Source organism: Elgaria multicarinata, chromosome 1 (assembly GCF_023053635.1).
Source record: "Elgaria multicarinata webbii isolate HBS135686 ecotype San Diego chromosome 1, rElgMul1.1.pri, whole genome shotgun sequence".
Classification (NCBI taxonomy): Eukaryota; Metazoa; Chordata; class Lepidosauria; order Squamata; family Anguidae; genus Elgaria; species Elgaria multicarinata.
The window spans coordinates 212,387,475-212,403,387 of record NC_086171.1 but is presented as its reverse complement, the minus strand read 5'-3'; the positions used below and the strand labels follow the sequence as shown (position 1 = coordinate 212,403,387).

The 15,913-nt window shown below is 42.0% G+C and overlaps 1 protein-coding gene across 2 annotated transcripts in view; it reads left to right on the top strand.

Moving 5' to 3' along the window:
• DNAJC5 (DnaJ heat shock protein family (Hsp40) member C5) overlaps nucleotides 1-15,682 on the top strand; it is a 73,463-nt gene extending 57,781 nt beyond the window's left edge. For both annotated transcript variants that reach the window (XM_063147440.1, XM_063147441.1), the window contains exons 4-6: nucleotides 2,426-2,639; nucleotides 7,187-7,358; nucleotides 8,202-15,682. In XM_063147440.1, coding sequence (XP_063003510.1) covers nucleotides 2,426-2,639; nucleotides 7,187-7,358; nucleotides 8,202-8,305 — 490 coding nt within the window. In that variant the 3' untranslated portion in view covers nucleotides 8,306-15,682. The remainder of the gene's footprint in view (nucleotides 1-2,425; nucleotides 2,640-7,186; nucleotides 7,359-8,201) is intronic.
• The last annotated feature ends 231 nt before the right edge of the window (nucleotides 15,683-15,913 follow it).

The window sequence follows — 15,913 nt, the reverse complement described above, 5'->3', positions numbered from 1 at the left end:
TGCTAACCAGCATGTTCAGACAACATGCTAAGCAACCTACACTGTGTTTTCTGAGCAGCCTCAAAATATGCTCAGATATGACCTATTGTCCTGTATTTTCTTTCGATCCTTAGTAGAAAATGCATCATTTGTAATGTGCTAACCTGTAAGTGAGAAACGCTTTTTAAGTTATGGTTTAAACTTCAGAGAGTCCCTTGTTTAGGAGTGACGATCAGAGACATTTTTCTAGTTAGTAATTTCTACAAGGTAATGATATTTTAGAGTATAAACATTGAGGAAATTCAAACAGCCATTGCTATCCCTCTGGCTTTTGGGATTTCATTGTGACTTCTATTTTCTTTTGGAACATATCAGAAGGATCATGTGGGTAAGAGATTTTGAACTGTTTAGAAAGGTTTTCATTTATTTTATTTCTGCTTGTTGCCTTTAACACTGTTTGTATTTTTTATGTCTTCTGTGCTCTTGTAGCCCTTGCTATCCTGTAAGCATCGTTTGATTTTTGGAGAGTATGTTTCTTTAAAGACTTCCTCTGAATTTTTTCTAATATATATTAATTGTTAATGCAGATACAGAGTTAATTGGATTCCTTTATGGAAGAGTTTACATTCCCCATTAGCTGATCAGCTTAGTGTTGATCAAAATGCTACGGGTGTGAAACTTTCTCCCCAAAAGAACAGAAACATTGACTGTTGAGTACAAGATACTAGTTAAATATTTACCTACTTCCTTTAGGGTAATGGGCTATTTGCTGTGAAACTGCCCGCTGTATCTTAAGATAATGAGAACCTGTTGGATTTGTTCAGGCTACTATTCAGAATTCACCATTTGCAGACTGTACTGTCACGTAATAAAATCTCTGCTAATATATGTAGAGTAATAGGTTAGAATCATGATTTAGGTTTCTTGCCAGTCTTCAACAAAACATTGTTTTAAGAAGTTGTGTCTTCATCATAGCCATTTTACGGGCAATGGAGGAAGCTTCTATGACTCAGTGGTGAGTCTTGGCAATATATCTTATCTGTAGTAATACGTTCAGTCTGTTTGCCTCATTGAACGTTTAATCACAGCCTTTAATGGTTTTGCCTTAGAATTGGGTGGGTGGGTGGGGGTGGGATTACATTTCAAATAGCTATAGCCTTAAAAAAATCACTGATTCACTGACAGTAGTCTTAATAGGAGAGTCCAGGGGTAATGTGGAGGAGTTTACAACTGATAAATTGCAGTAAACTGAATTTTACACTAGAGGTCAGCAGTGACCATTTTGTCATATTGGCTTAGTGAGAAAGCTTTTGTCCCTTGGATTTCTGGCAAAATGCTGGGTCCCAACGCACGTCCGTATTCCTGCAATGTCTCAGAATAGAAAGAAATAGTCAGAGATGTCTGAAAAGGTGATTTATGAAAATCTGACTTGAAGGGACAATTCCAGGGCTGTGCCCACCCACCCCACCCACTCCCACTGCTGCTAAAGGAAACTCACGGAGAAATGCACGCAAACCTAGAAATGGCACGTGTTCTGTGGGTATGAAAGAACCTGTGGATTTTGAGGAAACATCTGCCATCAGGCTAGATTCTTGCCCACTTAGCTTCACAGATCTTTCCTGCAAAACGCGTATGGAGTTTGCTTTGCAGGTTTGTGGATAGTTTCCTATGTAGATGTCTCATCTTTTGTGAAATCTACGTGCACAGTTAAGCTGCCCTGAGATCCCTGTGATAATAGGGCAGGATACATATGTTTTAATAAATAAATAACACATAAAAATAAAATAGTTTCGTCTTTTGTTCCTCTTGACAGAAAAGTTAACTGGCAAAAGCAGTTCCTTGCTTTACGCAAACATCTGTTTAATGAGTAATTCCCACGTGAACAGATGTTTGCCCAAAGGAAGATCAGGGGTCTGGAAACAAAGCCCTATGAAGAGAGACTGAAAGAACTGGGCATGTTTAGCCTGGAGAAGAGGAGATTGAGGGAAGACATGATAGCACTCTTCAAAGACTTAAAAGGTTGTCACACAGAGGAGGGCCAGGATCTCTTCTCGATCCTCCCAGAATGCAGGACACGGAATAACGGGCTCAAGATAATGGAAGCCAGATTCCAGCTGGACATCAGGAAAAACTTCCTGACCGTTAGAGCAGTACGACAATGGAAGCAGTTACCTAGGGAGGTTGTGGGCTCTCCCACACTGGAGGCCTTCAAGAGGCAGCTGGACAACCCTCTGTCAGGGATGCTTTAGGGTGGATTCCTGCATTGAGCAGGGGGTTGGACTCGATGGCCTTGTAGGCCCCTTCCAACTCTGCTATTCTATGATTCTATGATTCTATGAAGTGTACCTTGTAGGCTATTAGGAGCAGACATGGGCAGAGGGACTGTTGAGAGTGGTAGCTGTTCTTAGCTGTTCTTTGCTCTTCATATGGTTTCTTCCTTCCATAGGAAACTTGCATTAAAATATCACCCCGATAAGAATCCAGATAATCCAGAAGCTGCGGATAAATTTAAAGAGATCAACAATGCACATGCAATATTGACTGATGCTACAAAACGAAATATCTATGATAAGTATGGCTCCTTGGGTCTGTATGTAGCAGAACAGTTTGGAGAGGAAAATGTGAACACGTACTTTGTGCTATCCAGCTGGTGGGCAAAGGTAAGTGGTGTGTGCATTCTATTCTGGGCTGTTCTTGGCTTAGAACATAGTGAAAAGAAGGGAGAAACGAATTCTCAGGTTGCTGAACTTTTTATTTGTAGGTTGTAAAGCCCGACGTGTTTCGGCCTGGTAGTATTTTAAATATTTACAGCCCCCTGAAGAAGGGCTTGAAAAGGTACAGGCTGAAACGCGTCGGGCTTTACAACCTACAAATAAAAAGTTCAGCATCCTGAGAATTTGTTTCTCCTTTCTTTTCACTTCATTGGATGCTTTTCTCCCTCTGCTTTTGCTTTTGGCTTAGAACATAGTAATCCTATGGACTCTTGAATAATTCTGTTGCCTACCCAGAAGATGTGTTGTTTTTCCAAAAAGCCATTAAGGACATCAAGTATTTAGGCTTTCTTCAGGCAACTTCAAAACAGTTTTCTAGGCTGCTGAGTCTCTTTCCCTCTCTCCACGTCTAGGAAAATTAGTATTGGAAAAATAGAGGGCTGCAACCTGATTAAATATATTTTGATTCATTAATCATATGCATTTATTTATTTATTTATTTATTTAGAATATTTATATACCGCTCCCCATTGAAAAATTTCAGAGCGGTGTACAAGGTAAAATGAAAATAAAAACAGAATAAAAACAGCTAAAACAAAATTTAAAAAGAAGCAAAAACAGAAATCCAAGGCTGCATGTTAAAGAAAGGCTTCTTGGAATAAAGACGTTTTCAGGAGGCGCCGAAAGGAGTACAAGGTTGGAGCCTGCCTGACCTCCAGAGGCAGGGAATTCCACAGGAGGGGGGCCACCACGCTGAAGGCTCTTCCCCTGGTGGATTCTAATCGGAGGATGGATCTGTGTGGAACCACCAGGAGCAGGCCCTCGGATGACCTCAGTGACCGGGCAGGTTGGTAAGGGAGAAGGCGCTCTCTCAGGTATCCTGGTCCCAAGTTGTTTAGGGCTTTGTACACAAGTACAAGAACCTTCAACCTGGCCCGGTAGCGAATAGGCAGCCAGTGCAGTTCCCTCAGCAGAGGAGTTACATGCTGGAAAGGGGCAGCTCCAGACAACAGCCGAGCTGCAGCATTCTGCACTAGCTCCAGCTTCCGGAGCAGCTTCAAGGGCAGCCCCACATAGAGCGCGTTGCAGTAATCCAATCTTGAGGTTACCAATGCCTGTACCACCGTGGTCAAGCTATCCCTGTCCAGGAGAGGCCGTAGTTGGCGAACCAACCGAAGATGGTAAAAGGCACTCTGAGCCGTGGCGGCTACTTGAGCCTCCGACGACAGAAATGGGTCTAAGAGTACCCCCAAACTACGAACTTGTTCTTTCAGAGGCAGAGCAACCCCATCCAGAACAGGCAATGAGCCTGTCTCCCGGACTCGGGGACCACTCACCCACAGGGCTTCCGTCTTGCCAGGATTTAAGTCAATCTATTGATCAAATTTGCATATGAAGAGCCTTCATTGTGGTGGCCCCCCTCCTATGGAATTCCCTGCCTCTTGGAGGTCAGTCAGGTGCCAACTTTGTATTCCATTCAGCGCCTCCTGAAAACGTTGTTCCAGGAAGCTTTCCTTTTAATGACCAGCCAAGGTTTTATTTGCACTTCGTTTCTTTTAAAACTGTACTTTTAATGTGTTTTTGTTCTGCTTTTGTAATTCTTTTATTCTCTTTGTCCACCAGTCCAAAATTCTTGAATGGGGAGTGATATATAAATACAGTAAATCAGCCTTCCTCAACCTGGGGCGCTCCAGATGTGTTGGACTGCATCTCCCAGAATGCCCCAGCCAGCTGGCTGGGGCATTCTGGGAGTTGTAGTCCAACACATCTGGAGCGCCCCAGGTTGAGGAAGACTGCTGTAAATAAATAAATAAGGATAAAAATGTTTCTGAAGCAAGAGGCATGCTTCCTTTTTTATTTAGATAATGCACATGTGTTGTAGCAGACATGTTAGTAGAAACATTTGCTTCTATATGAGAGAGAACTGGAATGAATGCCCCCCTTTAAGATGGCAGTCGCTATCTTCAATTTTGTAAATAATTCTATTAAAATATATTTTTAAAAAAGTCTGGTGCCCAATTAACAACTATTAACATTTCTAAGACATAACCAAATTGATTAAATTATAGCCATAACAAACTATGGATTCTGGGGCAAAAAGTAAAACTGATTTTAGTAATATTCCATGAGCATCAGTCTTTGAAATGTGGTCTCTTGAAAAACCTAGAATGCTTTTGTAGGCACCTTGTGGTTTGAAGAAGACATGACTCAATTAAGTCTACTACACAAAACGATCTTGTGGTCTTTTAACATTTAGAGCTCTCGCATATCATGTTTTGCCATTCTTTTTTTTTTGCATGTACTGATTTCCCGTTTTGATGAATCAGACACGATTACGTTTTCTTTCCTCCTGGTTCTTTGTCTTGAGAAAAAAAGATGTATGAGCACAGTGTATCAGGGAACTGGGTGGCATATATATGGGAAATAGAAACGGCTCTCTAAGCTAGCAGTTCTGAAACGACAAGCCCATGCCAGGCATTTGAGGAGACAGCTTAACGTCTCTTCGTGCTTGTGGATGCATCTTAGATGTATTAGTAAGACTTTGGGTAATAAAATTAATAAGAAGCCATAAGCTTAGACAACTCTGGTCAACACTAATAGCACTGATAGGTTCAGAAATATTTTAATAAAATACATTCAATACCCTGCCCTTTAGCGTGGCTTATGCAGTCATGCCCTTCATATCATTTCAAGACATAGTAGCTTGCAATTCTACCATATGTGGGCAGTTTCATAGGAACGCTTTATGTGATCGTGAAGGGGCGGGGTGGAAAGGTCAAGGGGCGGGGTGGAAAGGTCATCTTTTGATGCTCTCACCACCGCAAAATGGTGTTTGAAAGTCCGGAAAGGGACAATAGGCCAACACTTAAAACACATCAAAGGGTTTCTTAAACTGAGCAACTGCGAAGTTAGATTGTAGTGCAAAAGATTTAGAGAAAACTAGTTTAGGCCTATTCTGGTCTGGTTTCAGGTCTGGTTTTGAGACAAAATCAGCCTTGATGACTTTTATCAGGAGAGAGTCGGGGGAGTGTAACCCTGTTGATTCTCCTTGATCTTTCAGCGGCTTTTGATACCATCAACCATAGTATTCTACTGGACTGGTCCTGTGGGTTGGTGTAAAAGGCACTGTGTTGCAGTGGTTCTGCTCCTACTCATAGTACTAGTTTCAGAGAGTTGCATTGGGTGACTGTAGGCAACCCCCCGCCTCAGATTGGTACTGTGGAGTGCCACAGTACCTTGTCCCCTTCTATTTGCCTTCTATATGAAGCTGTTAGGAGTGATCATTAGAAGATTTAGGGCATGGTGTCGTCATCAGTATGTTGATGGCACCCAGCTCCATTTGTCTGTGACATCTGGATCAGGTGCAGTTGTGCAAGTCCTGGATCAGTGGCTGGAAGCAGTGCAGGGCTGAATGAGGGCAAATAGGCTGAGGCTGAATCCTGACAAGATGGTTGGATGGTTGGTTTCCATGTCCAGGAATTAAGCAGGTTATCTGTTCTGGACAGGGTTGCACTCCCCCTGAAAGATCAGGTTTGTAGCTTGGAGGGAAGTGCTTGAACCATCTCTGTCACTGTAGGCCCAGGTGGATTTGGTGACTAGGAGTTCCTTTTACTCCTGGTGATCCTTGCAAGCTCAATATAGGATTACAGCAATGCACTCTATGGCGCTTCCCTTGAGACTGATCTGAAAACTGCAGCTAATGCAGAACTAGGTGGGGCAGCCTACTGTGAGCATATTACACTTTTGCACTGAGAACGGCACTTGCTGCCAATGCATTACTGGGCCATGCTCAAAGTGATGTTGACATATAAGACCTCAGCAAGCTAGTCGAGGGAGCCCCTTGTCCTATGTCAACCTGCCCATCCACTGAGATCTAGAGATGAAGGCCTCCTGGTTGTTGAGTTGACGGCACGTCTGCTTCTTGTGGCAATCTGGGGAGGGCCTTTTCAGCTGTGTCACCCCATCTTTTGAATTCTCACCATGTTCTTCTCCCCTTGAACAGCCTTCCCCAACCTGATGCCTTTCAGTTGTGTTGTACTGCAGCTGCTGCCATCTCAAGCCAGTATGCTTAATGGCAATGCTGTCCGGGGGATAATGGGAGTTACAGAACAATACATCTGGTGGGCACCTTATTGGGAAAGGCTGTCTTAGAAACTCCACCTTGGCCAATACACCACACGGAGATGGGGCCAGACCAATAGCAGGACAAGGCCAAATTAGAAATGGGTCTTGGGGAGTTGCATGGACCCACAAGGCAGCGGGGAGATGGCCCGAGGCGGCCACTTTGAGTGAGGGCTTCCCATCCTATTCCACATTCTCTGCTGGGGTGTTCTTTGCACAGGAGGGTGCATGCTGCTTACATTTGAGTCGCTGTTTTCAGCTATTGTGTCCCAGGTGACATAGCATGAGATATACATTAAGTTGGTGTTCATCGCCTCAGTAGCAGAGGTGGGTTTTTGTGCTGGTTCTATATACGATCTCTTTCCTCTGTGCAGGCGCTGTTTGTGTTCTGTGGGCTCATAACAGGCTGCTACTGCTGCTGCTGTCTCTGCTGTTGCTGTAACTGTTGCTGTGGAAAGTGTAAACCAAAACCCCCTGAAGGAGAAGAGCAAGAATACTATGTCTCCCCTGAAGACTTGGAGGCACAGCTACAGTCAGATGAGAGGGGTAAGTCTTGGCCCTCCAGATCTGCCAGAGGAGAAATGACTAAAGATCACAAGTTAGAAGACGAGAAGGAGGTGATTTGGTGAGACGTTGAAACTGCAACTGGTCAGGAGGCACCCAGTGCTGCAGATTAAAATGTTTAAGGATTGGCTTCTCGAAGACTGCCAGATACCTTCCTGTATGAAGCAGAGGTCTGGTCAGCTACTCTGCGAGGCATGACTGTGGCCTGGTTCAGACAACACGCTAAACCATGCTGCTTAACATGCTTAAGCAGCATGGCTTAGCGTGTTGTCTGAACCAGGCCACTGTAAAGGCACACAATGGTATGCTTATGTTCAAATGAAATGAGTTGGCTTGGTCTCAAGTGGATAGGCAATAGTGTATTTGTTAATTTGGTTAGCAAGGGATAGATGGATGGATGAATGAAAGCTCCCGCCCACCCCCACCCCCCGGCCACGTACACCTTGCAAATTATTATAAATGAGCCTTTGCTGTTGTATGAACTAAGGATATGCTATTTAAATAACTAAATGAATTGCTTTTGTTAGTTTGAAATGGATGGAGAAATGATGAACCAAGCCATTGTCTCTGAGAGAAGGAAGTATTGTAGAAATTACAGCCACACGGCAGTCTAACTCAGCTTTTCAACCCGCAAAGGAGACTGCTGTCTCCTGCTGCCTGCACATATTGATATTGGTCAGTTGTAACCTCAGGGAATAAGAAAATGGCATTATTTTTTTTTACGTGGCCCTGGCGAGTTGCTTTTGACAGTCCTAGTCTTAACTAGATGACCCCTCTTAGCAATTGGAAGAAATAACTCTAAGGAAGATGTTATTTATTTTTCAGAGACCTCTGATACACCTATTGTGATACAGCCAGCCTCAGCCACAGAGACGACCCAACTCACGGCAGACTCCCACACCAGCTACCATACCGACGGATTTAACTAAGCTAAGGAAGCGCTGTTAACTAGAATGGATAAGAATAAATAACATGGCCAATCCAGCACTAGAATCATGGACATTAGAAATAGAATACGGGGAGGGGCGACACTCTGCCACAATACGAGGGCAACCTCCAACCTGCTGAGAATATTTTGTAATCCCTTCGCCTTTTGTCACCTTCAGTGTTGTATCTTGATGATACATTGGAAGTACTGTAGCATGCAGTATTTAAAGCAGTTTAGCTTCGGTCTTCTCTCTTTTTTTTTGGTTTTGTTTTGTTTCCTTTTTTTTAAGAAAAAAAAATAGCATGTGTGGAGTTTACGTTATAAACGTCTTTGTGTTGTAATGTATTGAGGAGTTATCACAAGGAGTGTGATGGATACATTCTGCATTTTAAGCAGTGACACCAGCCAAAACAACAACGACAATGAGCATTTTTCAAAGAGCGATTAAACTCTTTCCCAGAAGCCACCATATTTCCATACAGTTCAGCTACAAACATTGCTTGGAAGGCTGCTGTTCATCATCCACTTGATAGCAACTAAGATTTCCAATAATTTCCCCACCTGCCCCTTCGCTCCTTACACCTGTGTCTCAACAGGCTTACCTTGAAAAATGCTAATGTTGCAAGGAAGGGAACTTGAAACAAATCGCTGCTTTCTGGAAATCTTCCCCTGTGTATCTATTTCTTTGTCGGACCATAGTCTGACAGTCAGCTGCTTTATACTTAAGATAGTCTTGTGTAGGAAAGGGCCAAAATGTGGGTTTTACTACAAAACCAGATGTTACTTGAATTATCTCTCAGCGTTTTAAATTTAAGTGCACACTAGTTTTGTTCGAATTTAATCATTCCCCTGCACTATTTATAATCAAATATTGCCAATTTTTAAATTGTGCATGAACATGAAAACCTGAAACTCATGTATGTTCTCATTGTCTAGCTTGAATGAAGTCTAAGTAAATAAATAGTCAAGAGCAAGTTTTATATTTCTGTTGTTTGAATATATATCGTTTTGATAATTTTCACAAGCAGCTCTTTTCAAAAAACAACAACCCACTAACGTAAGGGCCACTCTAGAAAGTATGTGTTCTAGGTTTACACCTAAAGATTACTTTTAACGTACAGTTTTAAAAAAAATCTCTAGTGTGAATGCATTTAACACATCTCATACAGATTCTCTCATCAGGGAACTGGACTTGGCTGTAGCTTCCTGTTGGATGTAATACGCTTGGTGGCAAAGTTGGGTTTGCTGGTGTGTGATAAAGAAAACAGACCTCAGTTGACCGTGGTTCGGCCGACAGAGCTCTGTACATAGAGTTGAGAATCTTGAATTTGTTGCTGGATTCATTCGTGTAGTTGCCTCGAACAGGTTTGATCTTTTCTCTGCCTCTGTTCTTTCTTTGTAAAATGGGTATGGTACAGACTGAACTGCCCTTACCATTGTGCAGTGCCCACGTGATTGCTAAATGGCTGTCAAAGAACAAAGCACTTCTGTTTCCTTATATCTCTCCGATGAAATGTTTTGCACTTTTTCCCCTCTTTTAGATAATGTTCCTTTCAGTTGGGCTCTCTCTGCCCTTCCTCCCCCATCAGTGATAAATTTAGAGTGAACACTCTCAAAGGGGTTCCCTCTCTGTGCTGAGGAGGGGAAATCATGAATGGAAATTTGTGTGTGTGCGTGTGTGAATGTGAATGCAGTGGGCGTTATGAGATTTTCTTAGATATCCCAGTAACATTTACTATCTAGTTCTGTTGCCATTGCTTGTTCAGTGTCATTTTAGAAAATGTTAGATCTATTAATAAAGGCATCACCCAGGGGCACTCCAGACTTTTGGGACGGCGGCTGCTCGTTTTATTTTTATTTTGGGGGGAGCTCAGAGCACTTATACCTTCCCTCCTGCCCTTTTATATCTTTTCTCTTACAAATACTTGTAAGTCGCTGACGTTAGATCTACACTTGCAGAAGGCTGTGGTGGTGGAGTGGACTGTACCATTTCAGATTGCAAATGGGAGATACCAGTTTGACTCCTACCCAGTGTGGGGTGGGGGTGCAGAACGGGTTATTGCAAATAGAAAGCTACCACATCAGGGGCAGAGTTTTCTAGTGAAGCCCTTTGCGTATTCTGCCGGTTTTCAATTTTTAGGGAGTTTATAACGTAAGAGGGCTTAAAAATATGTATTTCCCCCTGCCTTCAGCCCCATATGGTATAGTCAACTCTGCCATCTCAGCATTCTTTGATCTCATTCTGCAGCATGTCTAGATGAGGCCTGACTTCCTTTAATTCTACATCCCTTTTAGGGGTGCTTCTATATGGCCTTTCCCCTCACAGGCTGCTGGGCTTTCTCTGCAGGAATCTGATTATTGCCCCTCACTAGACCTGAAAGGAAGTTTGAGGAGTAAAAAGGAAGCACTTTGAAATCATGTTAAACATGTTGGGATCAAACTTGTTTGAAAGCCAAGTAGGTCTTTCGTTCCTCCTCTGTCCCAAAGGTGTCCTCTTGGCCCAGGTAGAAGGCCAGTATTTAACGTTTGAAGTACTAGCATAGCACAATATTAACACTGAGTCGTCTATTATTATTATACTGTTAGTTTTTAGCTTACTACACCCTGAATTCACTTGCATGAATCCACGTTAATCTCTTCCAAACTTGCATCTGTATCAAAACGCAAGGATGTTATGCATAGCCAGTGTTTTACTTAATGTCCGGCCACTCTAGGGCGAAAAATATGTATCTGGTCTAGAAAGCCCTGAGCTACCTTACTGGGCATAATCTTGAATGTGGAGGATAACTTTGTAATGGCTAATTAGCGCTTAATAGAAGATGGCAGAGTTCACTGTCTAAAAACTAGATATGATATCAACCCTGCCCCTCCTGTCAAGCTTCAGTCTTGTTTTTAACATGATGATCACATGAGATCACATGAGACTCTGATACTAAGAATCCAGAGTGTAACATCTAGTGAAAAACTAGGGCCATGATAGGCATTGACTTGTTTTTTTATGTTATTCTTCATTAACTTTGTCCCCTACAAAATTATGCTTCCAAACCAGTTTGTTGCCATTGACTTTATTCTCTGGCATTGTTAATTGGCTTACAAAATGCTCTTTTAATGCAATTTCAGGGCATTTTCTCTTTTCCTTCTGCATCTTCCACTCCTGAGTTTGTGTGATAATTTAAGGTTAGATCATAGGTTAATCAGTTGATGCTCTTGTGTAATGATTTCATAAGCATTCCAGTAGTTATGTGGGGGTAGATACATAACAAGATTTCTGACGGTAATATTGGCAGCCTGTAGATTTTCATGACAATAACATTTGTTCTAAATAACCCTTAATTACTTGGATAAAGTGCCAGGATGAAGGAACATGATAGGGTCTTAAACGCAGTCTCTATTCCTAACTTTGTAACAGTAGACATGGGAAGTTTGAGCTCTTTCACTGTCTATGTGCTGATAATTTTTTTTACAATAAAGCCAAGATTCAAATTCCTAATAGTTCTATCTTCTGCTCAAGACAGGCAATAGTTTATCAAAAAATTGAAAGTGGCTTACTTCCCTTGGTGTGTGCACACGTCTTAAGTCCTCCTATTGCAGCCTCTAGTTTAATAAAGTTTATGGGTTCTTGAAAGTATACCAAAGCCATTTTACAAAACGTGAAAGTTGGGGACTGTGAGAGTACACGCCATGAGCAGTGAGTCTTTCAGACTGCCTTCAACTCTCTGAAATACACACACACACACAAAGCAGGTTATCCTTCAGTCTTTTTTTAGCATTGTCAAAACCAGTGCCAACTGAAATGAGCGTTGCATGGTTTTGTGACAGGCATAAATAATATCCAAAGCCACCTCAAGCCCGGAAGCCGCACTTCGCTGTGCGTTGTGGCCAAATCAAATCCTAGCTCTGTGTCTTTGGCTAAATTAAGCTTCCACGGACATGAATACGTGAGCTACAGACCACCCACCCACCTACAGCCACGTCCACCAAAATGGATACAGCTTCTTCGTTTAGAGGCTGCAATGAGCTAGGTGAGAATCAAGGCAGGGACATAAAATGGGTTTTAAAAATTACATGCAGAACGTTCCGTGCCAATCCTTGTTAAAATTGAAACACTGCGGCATTAGTCTGCACTTAAACATGTTGCCAGCACATTAAATTTGTGTTGTCATTTTCCTTTAAGTGATGCTAAATTTCTCAAGCTTTTTCATTTGTTGGCTGTTGTCACTCACATATTGCATTCAGCTGTGTTAACAGGTGCTATCTTAACCTCTGGTCATACTGCCCATTTTTTAAACCAGTTATGCTGGTCAGGAGAGAACAACTTCTCATGGTACAAAGAGTTTTATGGGTCATAGTTTTGATTACCTGGGATTTGGAAGAAATGCAACTTGAGAAACATAATTGGTTTCCTAGACTTCCTATTAAATCATGCTGCACCATGAGATTTTATCTGAAAGATTGCTACTTCAGCATTGACCCCGCGCCCCATCTACACCCCTTCCCTGATACAGGAGTGTCCCCGGAAGGCTCTCCCATGTCTGAAAATGTATCATGGGAGTACTGGTTAGATGTTACTGCCAACAAAAAGACAAATCTTTCTCAGAACTAGTAACTGGCATGTTAGTTTTTCAGACACCAAAGTGCAAATAGTGCTGTGTCAGGGAAAAAAAACGTCACTTGGGATTCAGTTTTAAAATATATATATATTCTATTCCAGAGAAGTTTCACATTCCCTCTGCCGTAGCTGCTGTTGAAGTGATAGTGGGCCAGTTCACCTGGCACGACAGCCCACCGTGGCTTAATTTATCTGCGGGGGTTGTTGCATTTGCACCAGGTGCCATATGTACATGGTGCTCACGTCCACTTGGCTTGTCATGCGAACTTGATAGTGTGGTTTATTGTGTTGTGCAACAACCCAGCAACAACCTATGGATTGTTTGCAGTGGCCCACTCCTCAAAAACCCATGCCGTCCGAGATTTCTTGACACGACAAGCCGTAGTAGTAAGGGCAATTGGGCTGTTTGCATCAGCATGCGACCTGCACACATGGCGGGGAAAATAAACCACTGTGTCTTATTTCTCCCACCGTGATCGTGTGAACTCAGTCATTCCTCAGTCTCTTTCTTCCTTGTAATGTGAAGTTCCTTTCCTGTTCTCCCCTGACTCCAAAAAGCTAGAAAATAGTTTGGAGCAATGAATGAGAAAAATGCAGCCATCCTTTGTATAGCGCTAAGGGGCATTGTGCCTATGAATGTTAAATAAAGTTCATAGGAAATATATGTAAGAAGCTGTCGTGTTTTATCTCTGTCTATATCTATCCTTCTGTAAACACTCATTTGTGCATAGATTTTTTTTTCAATTTCTGATGTTTCCCATGTTTTTTTTAGCATAGTATTTTTTTTAAAAAGCTGCTTTATATAACAGCACTCATATCGGTTAATAAAATGTGATACCCCATGAAGTTTCAGTGTTCAGTAACATATAATGAGAGACTTCCAAGAATTTATTCAAAGGGAAGATATTCCCATGATGCTAACAAGGAGACGCACAGCTCACGCAGCGGTGTTGTAGTGGATCTGCAGTGAATAACCCATCTCTTGCGATTGATCTCATCTGTAGTATAGGTAGATTTGGGAACCTGTTTTCTGGCCTGTTTTTAAGGTTCGACTGCAACAATCATGTTTCCCGCAAGCACTTTGGGGTTTCGCACAGCAAATATACTCAAAGAATGGACAACAAAACCATGTCCTTAAATAATGCAAGAGAGAACTCCAATGAGAACTCTTAGAGCAAGGTTCGTCATCCATGTCCTAAAGAGAAAATACAGAAGTTAGCAAAATCCTAGAGGCATTGAGTTGTTCTTGGCAGGGTTATGGCTTGTATGGATTGGTGTAAAAAAGTTGAGGGGTGGGTGAGTTCTGAAACAATTTGCCAATATTAGGGGCGTGATGAGTGGAGAAGCCTCCAGGCTACTTCTGGAGGTAATCAGTCCAGCGAGATGGAGCTCAATGTAGCATCGTACGACAGGTGTGCTGGATTGCTGTGGTTCTTGTCTGGTGGTAATTTGGCTTTGATCTTTCAGCCAGAAAAAGAGGGAGAAAACAGCCCAACATCGCTGTCCACCAACCCCAGTCTGAAACTCCCTTTTTTTAAATCTGCGTGAAGGCAGTGAGGTGTTGATGGAGGTAGCAGATCAGAGTTTCAGGGTCAAATAGAACACGGAGACATTGGGGGACATTTAGGCTGTTTTTGTTAACAGGGAAATGTCCTTTAAACTTGCATGGATTTTTGCTGGAAGAATTGACCTTCCCCTTCACAGTGACAGTAGGGAAGGTTGAAGTTTACATTCTTTTCTCTCCCCCCCCACCCGCCCCCCAATGCCATTATCTAATATATAGCACTTTGTGTGTGTGTGGGGGGGTGTATTTTGCTGAAGGCAATCACCACAATGGTTTATCCGTATAGTGTAGGTCATGCAGCTTGTTTCAATTTCGATGCTTTCGTTTCTGTATGTCGGTGTGTTGTAGGCCCATGGGTGTGTGTGTGTCAATGAAATAAACCTGGAGATCTGGCAATTTGCAAAAGCTTTAGGTGTTGCATTTTCCTCGTTGGGTGTGTGCGTGTCGCATCCTTCAGCAGCCGCTATTCCATTCATTCTCGTATCATCTCCGCCTCCTGCCCCTGCTTTTATTGGGGAATGTGGTGTGTGTGTGTTTTGGCTTTTTTAAAAAAAAAAAACAATTAGCTATCACTCGATTCAAGGCAGTCTCATATGAGTAAGAAGTTAGGATGAACTGAGGCACGGCATCTGTCCAGTGCTTTTCTTTTCGTTCCAAGCCCCACTGAAATGAACCAAGGCTGTAGTATAGGTAGATTTGGTAGAAAATCTAGTAGATTTTCTACTAGATTTCATTGTGGCCTCTTCTGAAGTCTGTGTGACCTGAAGATGTAACAAGAGTCTCATTTTGCCCCTTGTACTTGCGGGATGAGAGAAGGGAAAACCCAAATGTGTTTAAAAAAAAAAAAAGTTGTAAAAAAACAAAACAATCAAAGTATAAATGCATTTGAAAAGCAATGATATATAAATATATATATACATAGACTATATATATATATTTTGTTATGTTACTTATAGGATCATCCTTTAAATTGTATGTAAGTAGCCGTGGCTGTCTGAACTTCGTGAATTGTTAACACTCGCAAGTAATGAGCTCCTGTACATACCTACAGTTCATGCAGAAAGGAATTATTTTATGTTTTAGCATGGTAATTTATGTATTGTATGTCTGAATAGGAACTTAAAAATAAAAAAAATAAAGACTGCTAAATTATCAGAAACCAAGGTTGTAAAATAAATGTTTTCAAGGCAAACAACAACAAAAAAGCCTTCCCTTGATTTGTCTTTTTTTTAAAGGTTTGAATTATATTAGAGCCTTCTCTGTTTTTTAGCCAAAATGCTGTGAACTGAGGAAGAAGTCAAGCAATGGCCGTCTTTTGTGGAGAAATTTGGCTGTAAACCTGAGCGACTGTGGGAGGGTTGTGACCGTTGGACATAAACCATCTTGCATAGAGTTGCCACAGGAATTTCAATGGAAACATCTGAGAAATTTTGAGG